The sequence below is a fragment of the Gymnogyps californianus genome, chromosome 10 (genome assembly GCF_018139145.2).
Source record: "Gymnogyps californianus isolate 813 chromosome 10, ASM1813914v2, whole genome shotgun sequence".
In the NCBI taxonomy this organism is placed as follows: Eukaryota; Metazoa; Chordata; class Aves; order Accipitriformes; family Cathartidae; genus Gymnogyps; species Gymnogyps californianus.
The window spans coordinates 3,347,184-3,368,712 of NC_059480.1; the positions used below are offsets into that span (position 1 = coordinate 3,347,184).

Sequence of the window (21,529 nt, forward strand, 5' to 3'; positions counted from 1 at the left end):
ATGTGAACAAAACAAGTGATATTTGATTTAAAGTGCAGGGAAAAAAAAAAAATACTATTTCTTCTTCATGTGAAAAAATAGGTGTGAAACAGGTTTCCTGTGACAACGTATTAAGGGACTGTTCTTTCAAGATCAGAATAGAAGATACAAGAATTAAACAGGCCCCACCACACCATATGACAGATAGATTGAATACTTTTTTGAACCCTGTGCTTCTTGAAATGACTACCAGTTAGATTTTTTCACTGCTGACTTCAAAAGAATAAAAAAAAAAAATCAGACAAGATACGAATATCGTACTGGCACTTAAGTGTGGTGTTTCCCTCTGTGATGCAGTCTATGACTGAATTTGTATTTGAATCTACAGGTACATGCACTCAGTAGCATGTTACAAATTTCCAAAATAAGCATAAAGGAATGATGCGGAGGTTTACAGGAAAGTATCCTAAGAGCAAACTGCAATTATAACTGCAGTGTATGTTCTCATGAATAAAGCGGAACTTTCATGGAAAAAAAATGTTGATTAGAACAGGAAAATTTTCTCCCTAGAAGCAGAAAAATATTCAATTCAAATGCCACATCTACACCTGGAGCAAGTAACTCCTGGATGTTATTGCATACCCCTCCATGTTAGCATCAGAAACATTGTCCAATATTTAAAAATGAAAATTTACCAATTTTCCAATTAAAGGATAGATAGAAACTTTGTTAGTCAAAACCCTTACACTCCCAGGGAAAAAAAAAAGTTAGTCTGAAATACTTTTTGAACTCTACAATAAAGTTTTAAAAAAGCTTTTAAAAAAGTTTATACAAAATTCTAGAAAATACATAAAAAGCCAAGTGACATGGACAAAAGAATCCAAGACAGAGAATGTCCATCTATTTGTAAGTGCATGCACAGCAGAAAAAGAACAATTCAGACCATCTCCTCAGCTATGCTGAGAAAAAAGAAACTTTTAAATTTTTCTGAAACAATGATCTTGCCTGCAGTATTGTAACTCAGTCTTCTTCGTTAGAAGACTAGCACAAAAGCAGTAATATTAATACTAGAGATTTTAATTATTACTATTCTGGAAATAAAAGTTGAAAATATAAACAAGTTATCTATGGGACTTTTTTTTCCTGGGTTTTGGAGCATTTGTTATATGAAAACACCACCACAAAAGATACCTGCTAAACTTCAATCATGCAAATCACCTCCAGCTGTGTAAAAAATGTGGGCTCAAACCACCGAAAGAAAATGCCAACTAGGTAATCAATTTAAAATAAAAGGCAAAAGAGAACAAGTATTTACTGGGCAGACATGATTCAGAAAGAAGCTCTTTCCTAAGGAATCTTTAGATTTCTCTCAGTGCTTTCTGTAGCAGCTTTTGAAGTTTTTAATCTTACACATACCAAAAGAAAGGAAATAGAAAATATCTTTCCAGTCTCAGAAATGTACAAACCAGTCCACACAGTAACAATGAACTGGGTCCATATATGAAACTACAGAGAGAGGAGACAGAAGCTAAAAAGCAGTGCTTTTGGGAAAATGGCATATGTTCGCAAAGTAACAGGAAGAACAAAGTAGGTTAGGCACATAAATAGTGAGGGAAAAGTCATCACCAGTAAAGGGTTGCTATCCTGATCCTTGAGTGGAACTGATCTGTGCTCTTCAAATAAAACACCTTCTACAGTGCTGTCTGTGCTGTGTAGAAATAGCTAAGCTGAGGAATGGAAAACTGCGGTATTTCTCTTCTAGGAAGCTGGACTTTAGAAATCTGTAAAATAAAAGTACTGATAAACTGAGTCAGTGACTGTGGGGGAGGTAGTAAATTCTCCTCTTCACTTGCACAGATAAATCTCCATACATAGTCTCATTCAAATACTAACAGAAGCAGAGACCAAAAAAGGATGACTTTCATGAAAGAAAATGGTATCATTTCTGTTTCAGAAAAGGCTATGTAAGAGCATGCCGTTACTACTGAAGTAACCCACTGAGGAAACTTAAAAAGACAAAAATATATTTGTTGGCAAAATGATGCAAGATAACAGTTCTGCCAAATTTACATTTTGATTTTTAATATTTTTGTTAATACAGCAACCCTGTATTGGGGAGCAAAGTGCATTTTTAACCTTAAAAAGTTAACAAAAAAAAGGAAGCTTTAACAGGTATAATCCCATGTCAACAGTTTATTTTCAGTGCAAGTTAAAATACAGTTATTGCTTTAGTACACAGAATACACCTTCATTAGACTAGTCTCTATTTTTGGAATACATATTCCCTTGTGAATTATCTGCTGCTAGAAGATGCAGTTTTACAAGCGTCAATGTGTCATGAACGTGATCAACTGTGACACAAGCACTACATTGGATAAAAAGGTACAGCAGGCTGAGAAACACCTGGCTTTAAGAACACCAGATTCTTCATCTATTGGAAACTGGGCATTAATCATTTGTACTCCATCAGCAGTATCCTAATCTCCTCAAGATGGCACATCAATGAGGCTGGTTGTGCCTTTGTGTCAATGCACCTTTCACAGAAACGAAAACACTAGGGGTTTCAAGCTCTTTTCATGACATCTACAGTGAGATGCAGTATGCATGACAGATACATTCTATGGCAAAATAAGCAGCAAACCCCGTTATTCTGCTATCATGTACAAACAAGTAAACTTTTACAAAAGCTATAGTAGTTTTTAAATAAAAGCCTGATTTATCTATCATACAGTTTTATGAAGTCTTTTCTGCTACTGCATGAACAAAATTTTTTTGTGTGTGGGACAGATTTTCTAGATTAGTGCAATTTACCACCTTTCACTACCAGATAATTTATTCAGACTGACTGGAACTAGAATTATCACACCACATCTGGTCTGTAGAACATGTTACCTAAATCAGCAGGGTTACCGGTTGCTACCATGCAGATGTCCAATTCACAGTAACTGGCATCAAAGAGCCATGGACTGTAATAAACTGAAAATTAATTCACTTTTCACTCCTAAGCTCGAGTCCTCCTTTCTGTGCAAGGATGACAAAGAGTAGACACGTCAGGAAAAATATTCTGATACTCTTCGTGTCTAGTAAATGCAACATTAATTTCTAAGATTTTTAATATGGCATTTCAAATTAAAAGTCAAATTAAATTGTAATTAAAATTCCCCAAATTGTTCATTTTCAAATACCACTACTAAACTATGTTTGTTAGATACTTGTGATAATTGCTGCTTCTAAGTATTTTTCAGGAAAACCTGTCTCATGCCTATTCCTTACTTGCATTTTGACATCTTGCAAAAAAGTTAAAAAACTTATTCAAATACGAACATTCTATTGGAGCAAAAGTTATTAATTTGGTCAATAAAATATTGTGCAATGGGTTAAAAATAACTTCTGGTATTTCTAGTAAATACTTTCTGTGGAATAAAACACCATTATTTAGAACCTTCTTTGAATTTCAGTAAAGTGCTATGGCTTCCTACATATGTTGCAGTGATGATACCTGATAGGACAGAGTTCTGCAGAAACTAATGCAACTTCAACCACTGTGCAAAACACACAGACTTAATTGCCAGTATTTCCATCCAGACTTACTAGGAACAGACATCCTCATGGTGAAATTGTAGACTGAAACATACATAGTAAGTGCTCTTAGGGAGAAAGACTGTATATTCCTTGAAGAATTCCGTGATGCAGGGAAAAGAAAACGGCAAAGTGGGAGAGAAGCACGCAGCATGTGAAGAAGCCTTTAAGCAAGCAGGATGTTTTTTTCAGACAGGAAGCAGTAGTTACATCTCTGCAAAACTGGCTGGCAGGATTGCACCTGCTATTTAAAGCCTCCACCGTTCCAGTTTTATAATGTGAACACAGAAATTCTGAAGTTTAATACTAGCATTAAAATTTCTGATTGCAGTTTTATAAAAGCCCTGTTTGAAATTGTCAGCAAATGCAATACATACTACAGAAATTACAAATCTAACATGCTTATGTAGGTGACTGGAATGATCATTTTTTTCTCCATTCCTCTGGAAGCAAAGGATATTCCTGATAAGCTGGGAATAGTGTGAAAGACAGAACCTACCTTTGCCCAAAGATCTCCAGAATACAACTGCAGAGTATAAATCAATTTAATGTAATAAAAGAATTGTCTGAGTGAATTTAGCTTTTTACGTTCCTAGTCTTAATACCATATGCTTACTTCTAAGTCTCTGGAGAACAGGGACTTCCAAAAGGAGAACGGTGATCCACAGAAATGCGTATTTGTCAACATTATCAATATTCCTAATCACTAGATTCAGCAAACTAGCCAAGAGAATAATGATTTTGACAATATATGTATTGACAAAGAGAAAATCTCTTATACATTCATTTTAAGTAGGTGGAGTTCCTGCTAGGGAAGCAACAAAGAGTCATTGCTGTTTGAGGATTCAAGAGCATAAAGCAAGATCTGTAGGGAAAAGACACCTTATTATCCAACTACATCAGGTGACCTAAAATAAGCAAGTTTCTGTGTCCTTAAGACAGGTTAGTGTGGCCTTTTTTTAAAAAAAAAAACAAAACAAAAACCAACACAAACCCAAGAAAAAACAACCCTTTTTTCTAATTATATCAGCTGGTCTAATTAAAAACATTATTTCTGCCTACGAATTATGCATGGATAAGAGCGAGCAGAAGGCAGACATAAAGAAAAGGCAGGATTCTTCTTGACCAGGCACAAACAGCAAGCAGTAACATACTGCACCGTATCAAGCTGCAGACCTAGTCAACCTTTAGAAAATAGAGACATCTTGCTAACAATTTTTAGATCTTGTAACTATGCTATATACAAGTATGCTTGATAGCTGTCCAGGTAGTATTTTCCATGTGCAACTGTTCCTTGCTACTGATTAATTACAATTCAGAAGGGGGAATTTTGTCTACAGATTTTGAAATGTGTTGTTATTCCTTTCTAAACTCAGCTGTAGTAGAAACACCAGAACAAATCTGGCTTGGACTTTTCAAGTGCTTGAAAAGTAGCATGTTTCAAGACACAGCAACTTCTAATTATTTTTTTTTTTTTAACTTTAATTGCAGTCTCAAAATTGTATTTAATATTGTGCAGTCTTCTGTTAATATGCTTAAACTTGAAAATTAATTAAATAATTTGGTTGTAGAAATAAAGACCTGGGATAGTTGTGGGCATGAACAATGAAATACACTATGTAGACTAGCTTTTGCTTGAAAGAAAAAAAAGTCTTTAACACCCATTTCATCTAGACATAAAGGCTGATGTTTGCAAACACACCAGGTCTACTTATGGCTCCTCTGGAGAACTCAGAAACATGATCTAGAGAAATACACCTTGAAGAACAGTAATGACAAAGCAGATGGACAAACCTAGGCTGCTTCAGTTTAAGGAGTAAAGCAATTACTTAAATTACTTTTTTCTTTTAAAGCAAACACGTTCAGTCTATTTTAATTGTGCATGTGCTTTAGAGCTTTACACCACCACCTGCACAATTTATTTCAGGACTGCATAACTTTGAAACAAACAAGAAAGCAGCAAACTAATATTAAAGTCCATAAAATGTGCCAGTCAGTACCATTATAAAGGCTGTATACTTACAGAAACTGACTGAAATTATATATGCATATATAACAATTGCATATATATGTGTATCTATATATAGAGAGATATCTTTTTACCTCACTGTTACTACATAATCAGAAGGGGCTTCGAAGACGCTGACAGCATGCTATCACATCTTCCATCTTATTTACAACAAATTTTCATTGCTTGTAGGAGGACTCTAAGCAAGTACTTAAACTTCAGTAATGATTAAGTTGAACAAACTGTTGGTCACTATGGGATGACCAAACATTTATCATCTCTGGAAAAAGTTCCACTAAACATTAAGAAATCTTTCCAATCCAAACAGATAGTGTGCATTTCCTCAAGCATGTTAAAAGCTGGAAGAAAAACAAACTAAAAAAATGATGAATTTTTGATGCAGTCTTTTGAAGGTCAGTTCCTTGTGTCATATATGCTGCTGTACAGCTGCAGGTAACCAAAAATGAAATCACTAGGATTTTTTGTTCCTTTGTTTCCCCATTGGCAAAACAGGGGAATTCAGCATCATACGATCACAGGATAAGTCAAGTTGGAAGGAACCTCAGAAGTCTCTTGTTCAACCTCCTGCTGAAAGCTATTGGGTCAGACCAGGTTGCTAGTGGGTTTATCCAGGTTTATTTTGAAAACCTCCAAGGACAGAGACTACACAATATCTAAAATTAAGCAAAACTCTCACTCTCTTCTACTGAACTAGTAAGACAATAGCTTAAAAAAAAAAAAAAAAAAAAAAGAAAATCTGAAAATTAGACCCTCCATCTCCCCACTAAAAATGGCATTTTAAGTGTGTTTTCCACTGGACTAGAGGAGATAAACAAAAATATTTTCTTTTTTTAGAACTTTTAACTTTACCATAATACTTATTTTTCTAATGGCAACATACCTGGAACATCAAATGAGTTTGAACTCAAACTTCTGGGGATTCCCATTAGACTTGTACTTAAGTGGGAAATTACTTACCTGTGCATACCATTTATACATCAATTTGTGTTATGTATCTCCAAATATAAAGGAATCATGAAAATTCTCTTTTCAAAGGAAAATGTTTTACTTTCATCTGGAACTCTATGCTCCATCTCAGGACAAGTTTCTCCCATGGAAAGTTTGGGGGGGGAGAGGGGAGGGGTGGTGTTTGTGTGTGGTGGTGGTGGAAATCAGCTCTTCATTGAATTGAAAGAAGATACTCAGGTTTTTTTAATCCTTAAGCGTACTGATCATTTATAAAGCCAGGAAGAACCTCAACCTTTGATGAAAAATAGTTCTCAATAAGCATTAGGCTTTGTGTTAAGCAAGGAAGAATGTTCAAGTCTTGCTATGCAAATTCTCAATCTGAGGACGGTAAATACTTAGAGCTACTCCTTCCTCAAATCTCAACACACGCAGAAAAATAAAGCACAACAGGATCATCTTGGAGAAGAGAGAAAGAAGTCAGCTATAAAGAGAAGTTCAAATGTAAAAGTATTGTATAAATATTTAGACTTGATTTTCCCTAACATATAATAATAGTAATAACAGACTGGATCCTGAGCTACATTTTTCATCAATTCATCCTACTCTGAGGGCTAGAATAGCTACAGTTAAGCTACTAATTTATCAGGTGTTATGACTCATTTTAAAGGAAGTTTTTTTAAAGTGATGGAAGTTGAAAAAGTAAAATTTTAATATAATATTTAAAATATTTTCATACTCCATCATTCTAAATAAAAAGGCAAAGAAAAACAAGCTATTGTACATATGGTAGAAAATATGCATCTGCCAGCACACACCAGAAAGCTGGGTTTGCTTTTTACTAAAAGATACCGTTTTTCCCAATTTTAAGCAGCCAAGGCAACACATTCCTCCGCTTTTTTGAATGGAAATGTTAAGTTTACTCTCTGAGATCTTGGGGCCTTGGTAGAAGCACCTATTCCAGTCCTGTTACAGTTAACTTCCAGTTTCTCAGGTCAGGCTCATATTTAAACAGACACTGTAAGTTCCCTTTAAAAGCTTATTTTGGTGAGCAAAAAGGTCGACACACAATTTCTATGAATGGTCAAAACCAGTTAAGATAACTTTCTGTCTTCAAAGACAATATATGCAAGATCCTTGCAGTCCTTGCCTTGTCTACACCAGAAAATTATACTGAAGTGATACAACCACTTCTTTATGCGGCTGTAGTTATATCTGGAATAGCTCTACCTACCTACCTAACTTCATTAGAGCAAAATCAATTTATAGACAATATGACAAATATTTAAAAAATACTACATTTTAAAAAGAGATACGTAACTAACCCATGCTTTAAATTGTTCAACACAAGCCAGAAGCCAGAACTTGATGGACTGTGTAATGTATCAAAATAATGTCTTGCAGAACTAGAAAGATCAGATGGTTCCACTGAGATGATAATTACAAATAGTAATCCAAACTGCCTGGGATGGAAGAAATGTAAAACTTAGTCTGTGAAACTTTTTGTAAGATGAAAATATTTAGAAAAGTTGTAGTTTTCTCCTATATAGCTGTACTTCTGATGCTTACAGCTATGCTTCTTTGAAGCCAAGACACTTAACAGCCCAATCATTTTTTAATTTTCAAAAACCTGTAAAAATCTTTTCCTCTATAAAATATGAATTTACAGAACTTCCAAGAGAGTTACTTTATCTGCAATACACACATACACTTTCAGCAGTAAAAATCAAAATGTCTTCCCTTGAAAAGGGTTTTGTTTTCAACAAAAAACCTTTATACGTAAGCAGCAAAATTAAATGACAGTTTGCATTTTCACTGTGAAATTATCAGTCACTTGGAAAGTTCTGGCACTGTACTTTGAAAATAAATGTTGATTACCTGTTTGCATGCTTAATCTAATCAACTGCTTTTTGCAGAAGCATGCAGCACATATGTGCCTTGATTATATTCTCAACTGAAGCAATCCAGAGCTAGCCTTAGGTCTGAAGAGCAACTATTACATATTTCAGTTTTAGAGCTGCTAAATGAACAAAACTTGGAAGAAGGAAAAAAGGGGGGGGGGCGGCGGGGGAAGATGATCCACATTACTTCTTAGGGACTATTAAAAAAACACAGAGAGTTTTAATCAACTGGTAGAGACAGCTTTCTCCTAGTTACAGTAGGAATGATGGCATCATCCGCTCACTAAAACACCACTCCATACTCAACTTCTGAATGAATACAGAACGTGTTCCTAACTCTATTCAAACTCATCAATTTGAGTCTCTAAGAGCCATGACATAGGCCATAAAATTTAAAAGAGATTGGTGAAAGAAATCTGTGTAAGTATATGGGTACTATTATTACCCATTTCCACACACACATTATACTATATATACAGACACTCTTGGTACATTAGATACTGTCTGCTTGTGTCTGAGTGTGTCGTTCAGCCATAAAAACCCAGCCTCTTCTCTGGCTGCTCCGGCAACTGAGTTAGCCCTGATTTATCCGCACAGCGCCAGGAGCATAACTTCTGTTACTTTCCTCCAACTCATTCTCATCTCCCTGCTCACACTGCCACTATCTTTTCTCAATCCTTACATCGGCTGTTGTTTTATTAATTTTTTTCATACTGACACAGCCTCCACACTTTCCTCCCATTTGCTATCCTTCTCATTTCCAGCCACCTTTCACCCAGTTTTTTTCAGGATTCTTATTTATCCCTTTCTCCTGGTCTGCTATACAATCCCATTTCAGCAGATTCCCCAGTTTCTCTTTTGACTCTGTGTTTTCCTACAAACGCAATGCGTGATGAGCAAGACTAGCTTTCTCATGAGAACGTAAGGCCAGGCAGGTACGGAAGAGAGAAGAAAACACCACCGTATTGTAGGGAAAACATTTGCAAGCTATCTCCCCATCTCCCAGTGCCTGGCTGTCCACATGAACGTGTAATCTTGAGAACTGCAATGTTATTCATATGATAAAACTTGATGCAAAGTGTCTCACTACTAAAGCCAGAATATCACTCAGAGCTAAATGTACTATAATAGGAAATAATTTGAGTATGCATAATTGAAACGATGCAAAAGAAAACATCAAATGCTTTGCAAAGTCTATGCTTATCTAGATGCACAAAAGCTTTTAGTACAGGAACTACAGGATATGAAAAGAAGAAAAAAAAAAAGTGGTCTATTTAATCCACACACAGAAGAAAAGTGGAGTCAAGAAGCCTGCAAGGAAAGTTTCTAAGGACTGACATGGATTATTTTCACCAGGGAATTGTGGTTTTTGTTTTTTGAAGACTTCTACCATTTATTCTGAAATAGCATATTTCTGTAGTTACACTCACGTAGGAAATGGTATGTCAGACAAAAGATGCCATAAAAAAAAAAATGAAGTGCCCAATTCTGAGTATTTATCTGCATAAGATTTTATCAGAGAAGATGAGTTACTAAGATAACTTGCATAAGACTAACTCCAGATGATTTTGTTTCTGTTGAGAACCTTTGATATGACAAATACTGGTGAGCAGATACCAGGGAGCCGCCATCCTTAATGCACACAACCTGCATCCTTTTCAACAATTACACTTGTGCTGAGAAAGGAAGACTGGTATCATCTTAGCATCAGTATTTAAATGCCTCTGTAGTCCGGGATTTTTTCATTAGTATCAATGTAATCCACTTAAAATAGCATTTTTCTTTCTCAACAACGATGAGCAGGGCTTGAGGACGAAGCTCACTGCTGCATCAATGGTTCTCACTGTAGGTGAATCCTGACCACTATGCAGAGTATTATGCCATATTATGTTTACTTCTGTATGTAGTCACAACAAATGAAAGTAAAGGTCTCACCACTGAAGTATATATACTAACAAACCGTAAAAAAGAAGGTTTCACCTAGTTCAGTATTTATCTACCCCTTGCAATTATCAAACACACAAAAGGAAGCAGATGCAAGAAATCCTAATGATGCAATCATAAAACTTCTTAAGGAAGTATCGTGTATTTCAGCAGCACTAAGAGCTGGCTGTCCTGTGAAACACTAGGGTTTCTCAATATTCCTCCAAGCTTAACAAAATAGATTTATTACAAATATTAGCCTTTTTAGTGTAAAATTTGCCCTTGGAGTCAACATGAGAGATTATATAACTTTCAGCTTCAGGACAATTGTCAGGGAGGAAAAGAGATTTCAAAATTGAATCTGAAATAATCTCGTTCTCGCACAGTGCCTCTTCATTCTTGTCTCGTGAAAAGCATTGACAGAAGCATCTGATATAACTTTCTTTATAGCAGGTGTTGTGGCTCATCTCTCATGATCTCTTTTACTCATTCTTTGAGAATTCTATATATTCTTAGTTATTAATTTTTCAGGATTTTTAAAACACTAGATTCTAGATGAGAATCAGAACTCTAAGACTTAGTATGTTGTACTTCAACGTTACTCAGAACTGAACTGCAATATAAACCAAATGCTTTTAGGCATATTAGATGCAACCAGCTCCAAGAGCAGTCTTCAATACCCTCTAATTCTCCTGGCATTGTTTTAGGGAGCAGAGCAAAGGCATCATGAAGCTACCTCCTAATCACCACCCTTTTAATCACAGAAACCAAGGACCTCAAGTATAGTTGATCAAAATAAAATTTTTGTCCAATCCAGAACACTTCACAAATAGGAACCTGATATAAGTCAACACAGCAGGAAGTTTCTCAACTCTCAGATGGATTTTTACATTTAACACAAATAGAAGTGGATATTTTAGCAAAGTCTACCTCTAATAAAGTTCCTATACAGAGAAAATCAAGATGCTGTAGCCTTGAAAGTCATATTCATGAATAAAACCGAGTTGATAGATGACACCTGCACATTTTTTAGTAGCCTCAAGCAAGAAGTGATTGGATTCTTCCCATCTAACGTAGGTTATACCCACTACCCTAACAAGCAGCAATGACTGGAGTTATCTATGAGCTCAGGAAGGTATATATGTATTCACACTCCAAGTCCTTGGTGTTACTTAACTCCAGAAAAAGTGTAAAGAAAGATGCTAGGAAAATATGTTTTGAGTGATAACTTCTATTTATGAAGCTGGAAATTGTATACAATATTTCTAACTCCTAATCTCACTAAGGCAACAGAGAGGTTTACTAATGAGATGAAAAAGTGAATGAGGCTGTGTGAAGAGCACTCTATGCACGCAACCCCAAAGAAGCAGCATCAGAGCTGGCACAACACATAGAGCGGAACAAAAGGGCTCCTGCATCACCGATTGTGCAAGTGATCTAACTGTTCATGAAGAAAAAAAACCCTCATAGATTCACTATTAACATCCCAGTGAGCGAGTTCCCTAACGTTTGTTGTGTCCAAAACACACAAAAAGTTTCATGCACAGCCATTTAGAGCACAACTGTACCTCAAAAGACTTAGCTGCAACTTATCCCTCTCCCCCATCCCAAACTTTGCTTTGGCAATGAAGATTCACGAAGATCAGAGATCTGCAACGTAAGCTTGCATACTAAAACCCACCAACAAAGAGGAGATTTAACTGATTCGATACTAGCATTTCAAAACAGCTCATCTTTTTTAAGTTCAAAAATTCAAGGACATTCCTTCTCTAGATTGATACGGTTGGTGCCAATATCAGCCAGGTCTCATCTCATCTTGGGCTTTTGTTTTGAGGAAAAATCCTTCTAATATTCATTCATGTAGGGATGCATCCGTAGACTAAGACATATCAGATATACCTGAAATCCTAACAGTACAAAGAAGCAAGCCCGCACAAAAAACTGAAGATTTAAACACTATGTCTCCTTACAAGAAACACAGTATCAACATACATGCATTTCTTGAATTTGCTGTGCTTTCTCTCCCTATTGAGACAGGGAAGACAAAAGAAAAACCTCACATAAAGGGAAGAAAGATGGAAACAGCAACATCAGGATTTTTTTCTTTTACATTATCCAATGCAGAGTTCAACTGAATTCCAGGAAAAGGTTTTAGAAGCTACCTGCTTCAAAGGCTAAGAGCTAGCTACTAAGTATGTTTAGAAGTGAAGGACCAAACGGAAGATGTAGTTCTGGTTAGTTCTGGCTCTCAGGTTCCTTTTAACTACTAAACACATCTTCTCTAAATTTAAGAACAGGATTTGCTATTTGACTGAGGAACCGGATGTCAAAAACTTTGAAGAGATCCTTCACTTTCAGGCAGAAAGTGCTGACTATACAAACCATACAACAGATTTAAACAACTAAAGACACTTCATGGTATTTTATTTGCTAATGAAGATGCAGAAATGGAGTAGAAGGAAGGAAGGAAGAAATAAAAAAATTCTCCAGTTATTTCAGTATGACTAGCTGTGGACACACTTCTTCAGAACTTGTGAGCAGATAAAAATAAGTTTATTGTGATTGCTATGACTTCTGCATGCACATACATACGTACATGTTACTTTGTAGGTGATGAGTTTTTGCACTGGTGTTATGCCTGAACAGGAAATTCCAGGCAGAACAATGTTATTAAAGACAGGCAAAAGACTGTCCTTAGAGTAAATCATGTACTAGTAAGAAATTATATGTTGTAACAAACTGCAAATTTTAAATCCAGACAGAATGTAAAGGAATCTTGATTGCTTTTAACTGTTCAAGTTAGGATAAGAAAAATCTTTTGCCAAATCCACCACGTTGGCTGGAAGATCATTTAGTTTATTACTCTACTTTACAGCCAGAAAATAGAAAAACTTATCTATAAAATATCTTATCAAATCCTGAGTTACTATCCTTCAGAGAGCTGGGTAGAGTCATCCTCCCCAAAAGACCTATTTAAGCCAGGCAACCTTTGAAATCCTGGGAACATATAGCTCATCTAGATTTCAGAATGAAAACCTTACAGTCCTCCCAAGCACACATTTCTACTGGATTTTGTGTGTGTGACCGTGAAAGGAAAGAGAATGAAGGACAGTCGAACTGACAACATTGAAATGTGTTTGTAGCCTCCTAACCCACGATTTCATGCTGGGAATAATTAAGGAATCATGTGTTTACTAATGATCTACCCAAAATGTTCTCAGGGATACATTAGCACAGACCCAATACTCATGAGATTCGCAGCCACCAGTCAAATCATCAATAACGTTAATTTCTCAAAAGAAATAAAAGGACATCAAGCGTTTACTGCATACATTTTTTCACTAGATGTAGTTAGCATTATTAAAAGCTGTCAGTGTGTATCTTCTTACAGAAACGGGGACTGTTTACAGGAGTCCTGGCATTAACTTCACTGCAACTGTTTAGACTAAAGACCTGATAATGTTTTGTTATAAATGCTGTTATCGGAAATGCCTTTCAGAGTAACAGATTATTGACATGAAAACAACATACTGCTATACTGTAGACTGTTTTCCATGTCTTGTTATTTTAACAAAAACATATTTATTTTAACATCAGTTTGATTCCTACCAGTGTATTTTAGCAAGCCCACCAAACTGTACTTATTACCATCATCAAGACTGCAACATTACAAGAATTAACATAGGCAAAAACTATCAGTGCAGAATTAGGAGTACAGCATCTTTACTTCAAGAGAAAAGACAGACAGTAATTGGGCTGAGGGGAAGCAAGCAGATAAGTGACTATGACAATGCCATCTCCCCCACCTTCAAGTTCTTCCAAGATAATTCATTTGAAGATGAATTAAAGATGGTTCCCCAAGAAATGGAAGATTTTAATCCTATTTATTTCTTTATGATATTAAAAAGGAGCCTGATAAATTTGCACATACTTCTAACAAAACACCCAAACTCCACCTACTAAGCCCTGGAAAGCCACGATGGTAGAAACAGCAGCAAAGCAACATAAATTAGTAAAAAGCCGGGCAGCAAAGGGACTCTGAGCCAGAGTAAAGAAAAAAGATCCAGAACTTCTGGCATTATGTATGAAGAACAAAAGAGGGTGTCCTGTTTATTTTCATTTTGATAAATCAAAAGGAAGCTGGACACAGTTGATAAGTGTTTCTCATGCAGCCCACGTATTCATGGCTTTACTGAAAAAAATTGTGTAGCCTACTGTAGACAGCTGAAAACTCCAGCAAAACCTTAAGAAGAAGTCCTATGTAATTCACCACTTCCAATTTGTTTTTCCAGTCCTCTTCGGAAGGTAAGACTAGAATTGTTCCTTCAGACCAGTTTTAAGTAAAGGGAACCATTTCATCAAATAATAGAAATAAATTACATTAGTTCATTCCAGTGCAAAAAGCATCTGCAACAAGTCTATAGAATTTTGTCCTTTCTATATTAGTAAAGCTTATCCCAGTACCTTTAATACTCTTTATAGAATTACTTTAAAAGCATTCCTTAGCATTAAAGTCCTCTAGTCTGTTTTTTAAAATATGTTCCTTAATTTGTTACTGAAAAATCAGTAGGAATAATGATATATTGATATCGTATCCCTGTGAGTGATAATCTTTTTTATGAACACATCTGACTGTAAATTGATAGTTTCATTTGATTTTTATAATTCAGTGTGATAACCTGAAGAATACCTTAACACAAGTGAAGCTTTGAGTCTAAACTACACTGTAGAATCCCTTCAACTTCACAGCACCAATATTAACCAGAATAGCTGAAGCATGGTTTGTGAAAGTAGGAAATAAAAAACATTCCTTAGCATGGTATTTGATCTAAACACTTCTTGTACATAGTGAAATATATTTTTAATGAAGTGCCACCAGAATTTTAATTTACAGATCAATAACTTTGCAATGGCAATGGCATGAGTATGTACACATTTTGAAGGCTGTACTAAGCAAAGTATTACAGATCATGCTCCTAAATATGTAAAAGCAGAATGCATGTGGAGAAGCGAAAAGCTGAAGATCAGTTTCCTGAAGCCATAAGCTCTAAACTCCAAATAACAAAATTAAAGCTTGTATTTTCCACCAAGAAAGCTCCCTAAGTGTTACCCATACAGGTCTTTCAAATATGTCTTCTGATCATACTTAATGATAGTGCTAGGGACCAAAACCATATCAAACTTGCACGTTTTCCAGAAACGTCCTCCCACCCCCAACACTCGGGGTTTTTTTGTTTTGTTGTGGGGGATTTTTTGGTGGTGGTGTTTGGTTTTTGGGGTTTTTTTGTTTGTTTGTTTGTTTTTTTGCCTATCTGACAGCAGAAATGAGGAATAATTTGCCCTGTCCAATTTTATCCAGAGATGTAAAGTTTTCAAAATATTTCCAGCTTACATAAAAGATGAAGGGTCTTGTGGGTACAACATGTAAGTAGAAGCAAAGATATTCTTTATAGAGCTATTTTGCAAACTAAAAATTGTATACTGAGATGTATAAACTATAAGAAATTAAAGCATAATTCTATTTGAGATATAGTCACAATCACAATGTTCAAGTACGCAAGGTAACAGAAGGAAATGTAATGCAAGTTCTGTTCTCTATGGCCTAAATTAAATGCTTTACTCCTACTTTATGCAGAACGTTAAAAGAATGTAGAAGAATTGGAGGGATTTTTATAATCTTGAACAACTCTGCATGGAGACAATCCCCATTTCCTCCACATGGTTTAAATGAGTAGTTAGTACAAACCTGAAGGAGGGTATAGAATGTATTTAGTGCAGAATGATTTATTTTGTAAAGCATCAAGCAAAACAGCCCCAAATCTGTTTGGGTCCTTCCAGAATAACAGGTGTAAATGATATAGCCTAGAAATTTGCTTGCCAGCTCCTGCAAATAACCCATCTACCATAATGTCTATACACAAATTCTGTTAGAATATCATCATTGCAAGAATGCTGGAGCCCAATGTCTTTTCAAAGTAGTGGTGTTTGAAAGTAATGCATTAGTAAAACAAGAAGAGAGCTTAAGAGTCAAGAGAAACAGGGAGAGCTCTACTTCATAAAATACATAATGCACATCCAAGTTGGAAGCATGACTTTAAAAAAAGAAAAATTCTTAGTTTAGGAAAGCGCTGAATGAGCTCACATACCTAAAACTGAAATTCCCTGGTTTTATTGCATACCTTCTTTGCAGTTTATCTGCATGCCTACAATCACCAATCTCATGGCAGTCTTTAATATACTCTCCTACTAAATTATGTACCTTTGACATCTGCAAGAAAGGAATAGTTGTCAGAAGCTACTGTTATTGCTCAATAAGATTGCAACAAGAGAAGGAGAAAGCTCAACAAGGCCAGTGGAAAGGCACCAGAAGTTAGCGTACACAGAAGTTGGACAGAAAATTATTGAACCGAAGCTAGGATTATTTGCATGTGCTATGCATGATGTAATCAAAATTTACTTGTTTTCTCTACCGAAATGCTGCTCTCCTCTTAAGGACTGAGAAAAAGTAACTACCTTGCCTCTGAAGAAATCAGAATGGAAGGCACTCCCATGAAAAGAACGGAAGCCTCTGCATGAAGATGCATGTTCTGAAGTAAAAGTGGTCACAAAGATTAAGCTTTGGAGAAAGATAAATGTATTCCTGATCCAGAAACAGCTGTTCCTACCAACATTAGCAGTAGAAAAAAATGTCCTTATATCCACCTCCATTGTTTAGAGCTTAAGTGGACAGTAAACAGAGTAACGCCATTGGGAACTGCAGCCTATCTGAGTATTATAAGGCACCTATAGCAGCAGCCAAACAAAAGCTTGTTTGGAGGATTTAAGACAGGGATGTAATACAAAAATGTAGACAAGCTGATACTTCTGTATTGTGAACACCTAGTTTAAAAAAGGTTTTTCCCCCTCTTGAAATACCCCAATCAGTACTTTTGGTACACATACCTCGAAGAATTCTCTCCTCATGGCAACGAAGAAAGTCCCAGATTCTAACAGTGCCGTCGTCAGAGCATGTAGCAAATTTATTATCCGTGGGTGAGAAACTGTTACATGAAGACACACAGCAGGGGAAAGAAGTCAGCATTTAACAGATTATCTATGCTTCTCAGACAGGGCAAAATTATACTGTAATGTGTTATACACTGAAGGATGCATTTGAACATAGGGACTTCTAAGTGAATACAGTGCCTGCCAAATGACACTTCATCAGAAGACATGAATTTAGCATAGGATTACTATTGCATTGCAGTCCCCTGTCAAATGAGGAAAAAATCCGGAATTTATTCTTAGCACCTTCCTACCTATGACTGCACACGTAGTACCTTCTCTGCAGGATGAGAAGCAACATCAATATGATTTGGTAACTGTCACCCTAGATTTTCATGTTTGGTAATACCATAAGAAAGTGACACTGTGTAGAAGCACAGGAGAACAGTTCTTAGGGAAAAACTCCTCTTCAGCCACAGGTGTTTTGCAGCAGAGAAGCAAAAATAAGGGAAAGCTGGTCACAGGAAAATGCTAGTTGGATTAACTGTTGGAAAAAATGTATATAAAACAAGTGTACCACTTATTGTAAAAGTAATTTGGAAAAAAATCCCTCTTATTACACCCCGTAACACCATGAAAAGAATCCTACAGACACAGAAGAAGCTTCCAGATTGAGCAGTCAATATCACTTGATGAAAGTCACTGGAAAAGCAAGGAGTTATTTAGCCATGTGATTAGGGCCAGAACATCTCCAGCAACTGACAGGCACTCACTTCCTTTCTGGTGCAGTGAAAGACCATGAGGGAGCCCTCATGAAATCCTAGATCTTTATGATCAGGAAAGGGCTTAAAATAGTAGAGAAATTCAGTGTATGGCCATCATAGTCAGACAGTAACTGAATCCAATGTAAGCACTTCTCATAACCAAACTCTGGCAGAAAACACTGCACCCTATCAAAGAAAAATGGTGACTTTAGTGGAAAGTGGTTTTGTGGCAGTGAACCTTTATCGCCATGGGCCAGCAGCTGAACCCGAAGAAACACTGCTTTAGCTTCATTTTGGATCTGCAGCTTCTCTTCAGGCTTACTTTAAAAACATTTCCATATCTTACTAAAGATTATGTGCAGGTTTGCTTTAGAAACATCCTTCACTTACATCTTACTGATAGTATCACTTTAGATTCCATTTTTATATAAATAGACATTTGCACAACTGAGGCATCAACACTGAACCAAGAGAATATCCTACAGTCTTCTTTTCAATGGCTTGCTTACAGTTTCAAGCTTGAAGAACCCATTCAGTATTAACATTAGACTTCTGTATGTGGCAGTCTGCGTGGGTATTTAGTATTACTGGAAGTCTTGGCTTCACCAAGCCAAGCAGTTCTTCACTTTATTTAGTGTTTTATTATTTTGTGAGAACTATGCAGGTGTTTTATTTCTGAAGGCTTTATATTTTATTCAGTTAGATTATTAAAGACTGAATTCTTTATTTGGAATGAAATTGTTGTCTTACACAGTGCGTATAAAAAGGAATAACTGATACACATCGTCACCATATAAAAATGAAAAGAATACCAGTGCAAAATGCGGCAGACAAATACATCTCTAACATATTGCAGAGGCGGATACTGGGACAATACTAATTCAGAAAGGTGCCAGCAAAACGGTGAAAATGTGGAAACAAAAGAAAATATTGTGTTTATGTGGTGCAGGAAGTTTCCCAGAATCTGACAGAACCCATGCATTTCTGCACCCAGAATACACTTAGAGAACAGTCTAATCATGGCAATAGGTACTACAGAAAATGGTATATTGTGTATAAACCTGGCCTCTCTAATCGCCTCCTTATGTGCCTGGAACATCTTGACGTTGTTCATGTTGGACTGCCAGTATTTCACATATCCCCCGTGGTCTGCTGTCAGCATCCACATATCATTGTGTGACCAAGTCATAGCCCTTACAGGGCTGTCGTGAGCCTGTAAATTCAGAAACAAAACTTCTAGCAAACATGTTCAAATACTATCTGACCCACACAAACACAAAAGTTAGTAAAGTTTCTACTTAACAGCTGCAACAAAGAAATGAAAACAGTGATGATCTAGTTAGATTCAAGATGTTATTGTGGGGAAAAAAAATTCCCCTACTCTGTATACAATGGTCTCCTAAATAATAAGTGAAGAGTATTTGCATTTTGTTTCCAAAGTGTTTTTTTATTATTACAAATACTCATAGTATGTTCTTGAGAACAGTTAGTATAGCACATGGAGATGGAATGAGAAGCATTAAATGAATTGCCTATAGCTACAGTCTCACATGGGGTCAGAGCACAATAAAAAAAAAAAAAAAAAAAAAAAAGAGACCTCTAAGACTCCCATTACCACGCTTAGACCACTGACCCATGATGAGCAGGGTGAAGATGTGTTCCTAAAACATGCTCCGAGACCTCACGGAAATACACAGGAATTTTGATAGATGAATTTACCTGCAATATCGTTTCAAAATTGAAAGTCAGTCCATTCCATAAAGTGAACTCTCCACTAGATGCACCAGTGACCAAGCGTCTCCCCTCAGGAGTCCACTGCAAAAGAAAAATTTAACTAAACTTTGCAAATATAACATTCAAATATTTCTTCACAATCCTCCAAATAAATCATAAGCTTCTTCCAGGGAATCTGCAAGACTGGAATTTACTAAATGACGTTCTAGAGGATGTAAGACAGACAAAAAAGCAGAACTGTGTAAGAGGGCTTTTGACTTTTGCAACAAAGCCCACTGTAAAAGCAGTGAAAAAAACCTAGTCATAGAGAAGAAACAGCTTATTGGCACCAATACATTTCTAGCACACAATATCCATACTAAACAATACTGCTGACATCACGGAAAAGTTGTTAAAAGATGCTACAAGAGTCAAACAGCACAGAGACTGAATTGCCTTTTTTTCTGTGAGTCAAGATATATTAGCCCCTCCAAACAAAAACCAAACAAACAAAAAAGTAGGAAGTGCACCTCAAACTCAGAGTAAGAATTATTTTGTACTCAGACCTTACCATTTAATTTCCTAAAACCCTCCACAGAAAGACACAGAAGTAGTCCATACATTCCACATGCTAGTTTTATTTGGAAATGCTTTAACTGTTACCTTGTTTCTTTCTTCAGTTAAGAATATCACTCTAATTTAAATTAAGACAATACAACTAATACAACACTATACTCACCCTGACAACGAACACTGGGCATTTTACTTTATTAGTAGATGTCCGAACAAATTTTGTTGTTACAGCATTCATAGGGTTGTTCAGCATTCCTATAGGAGGGACCAACTATGAGAGAAGAAACGAAAGACTTAGTAATGACATTTCTAACCAGGAACTGCAAGAAAAGCATACATTCTGAACACCCATTTCGGGAAAAGCAAGTTTTTCATTTGCAGGGATATCATCAGAAGTAAGTTGGTAGAAGTGTTCAAAAGTCTGCATGATTTACCGTCTCAAACATCCAGAACCAGCATCTTCAAAAGCAGCTTTGCAAACTCAGTGCATTATGAGAGTTCTTATGTCCAAAAATTAAAAGCCTATCCAACTTCAGGTTCTCTTTGTGGACATGGATTCCAACAGAACAAGATAACGTAGAGTGAAGATACCCTTCATATTTTTAAGGCCTCTTGTGGACAAAAAGATAACCTCAGCTGACAGGCAGAATCCTTCCGATTTTCTGGACAAATTTTATCCACAGAACTTCATCAGGGAATAGACAGATTTTACTTACGTCATTATAATATCCTGCATCAGGCTGGATTGCTCGCATATCTCGCTGGTCTCTCTGCCATACTCTATTCTGGAAAGAAGAAAACAACTCCTAGTTCATACCACCACTATACTTCATTGTTAAACAACAGAAAATAAGGAACACATTGACAGCCTGTTTGGGAAATTCCAAAGCACTCCAAGGATTTTAGAATAAACTCAGTTAAAAGACTTTGGTCTCAGGAAACCTGTAGAATTTGTACAGCATAAGCACAAGATTCAAGAATGTTTAAAGTCTTAATTTCATCACTCTAAAGCAGCTAATTTAAAATTGCAGCTTAACAATATGAAAGGAGCAGTCCTATGTAACAAGCCACACTATTGTAACAAAGACGACTGGTACTTTGCTGCTCAGGCTAATAGGTACTCTACAGGAAGCACATTC

The 21,529-nt window shown here is 36.2% G+C and overlaps 1 protein-coding gene across 1 annotated transcript in view; it reads right to left on the bottom strand.

The window, feature by feature from the left end:
- The window catches only part of WDR33 (WD repeat domain 33), a 71,434-nt gene that overhangs the window by 30,724 nt on the left and 19,181 nt on the right, over window positions 1–21,529 (bottom strand). The window contains exons 3-7 of the mRNA XM_050902570.1: window positions 21,107–21,175; window positions 20,557–20,661; window positions 19,824–19,919; window positions 19,166–19,317; window positions 17,299–17,396 (exon numbers count right to left, since the gene is read on the bottom strand). Coding sequence (XP_050758527.1) covers window positions 17,299–17,396; window positions 19,166–19,317; window positions 19,824–19,919; window positions 20,557–20,661; window positions 21,107–21,175 — 520 coding nt within the window. The remainder of the gene's footprint in view (window positions 1–17,298; window positions 17,397–19,165; window positions 19,318–19,823; window positions 19,920–20,556; window positions 20,662–21,106; window positions 21,176–21,529) is intronic.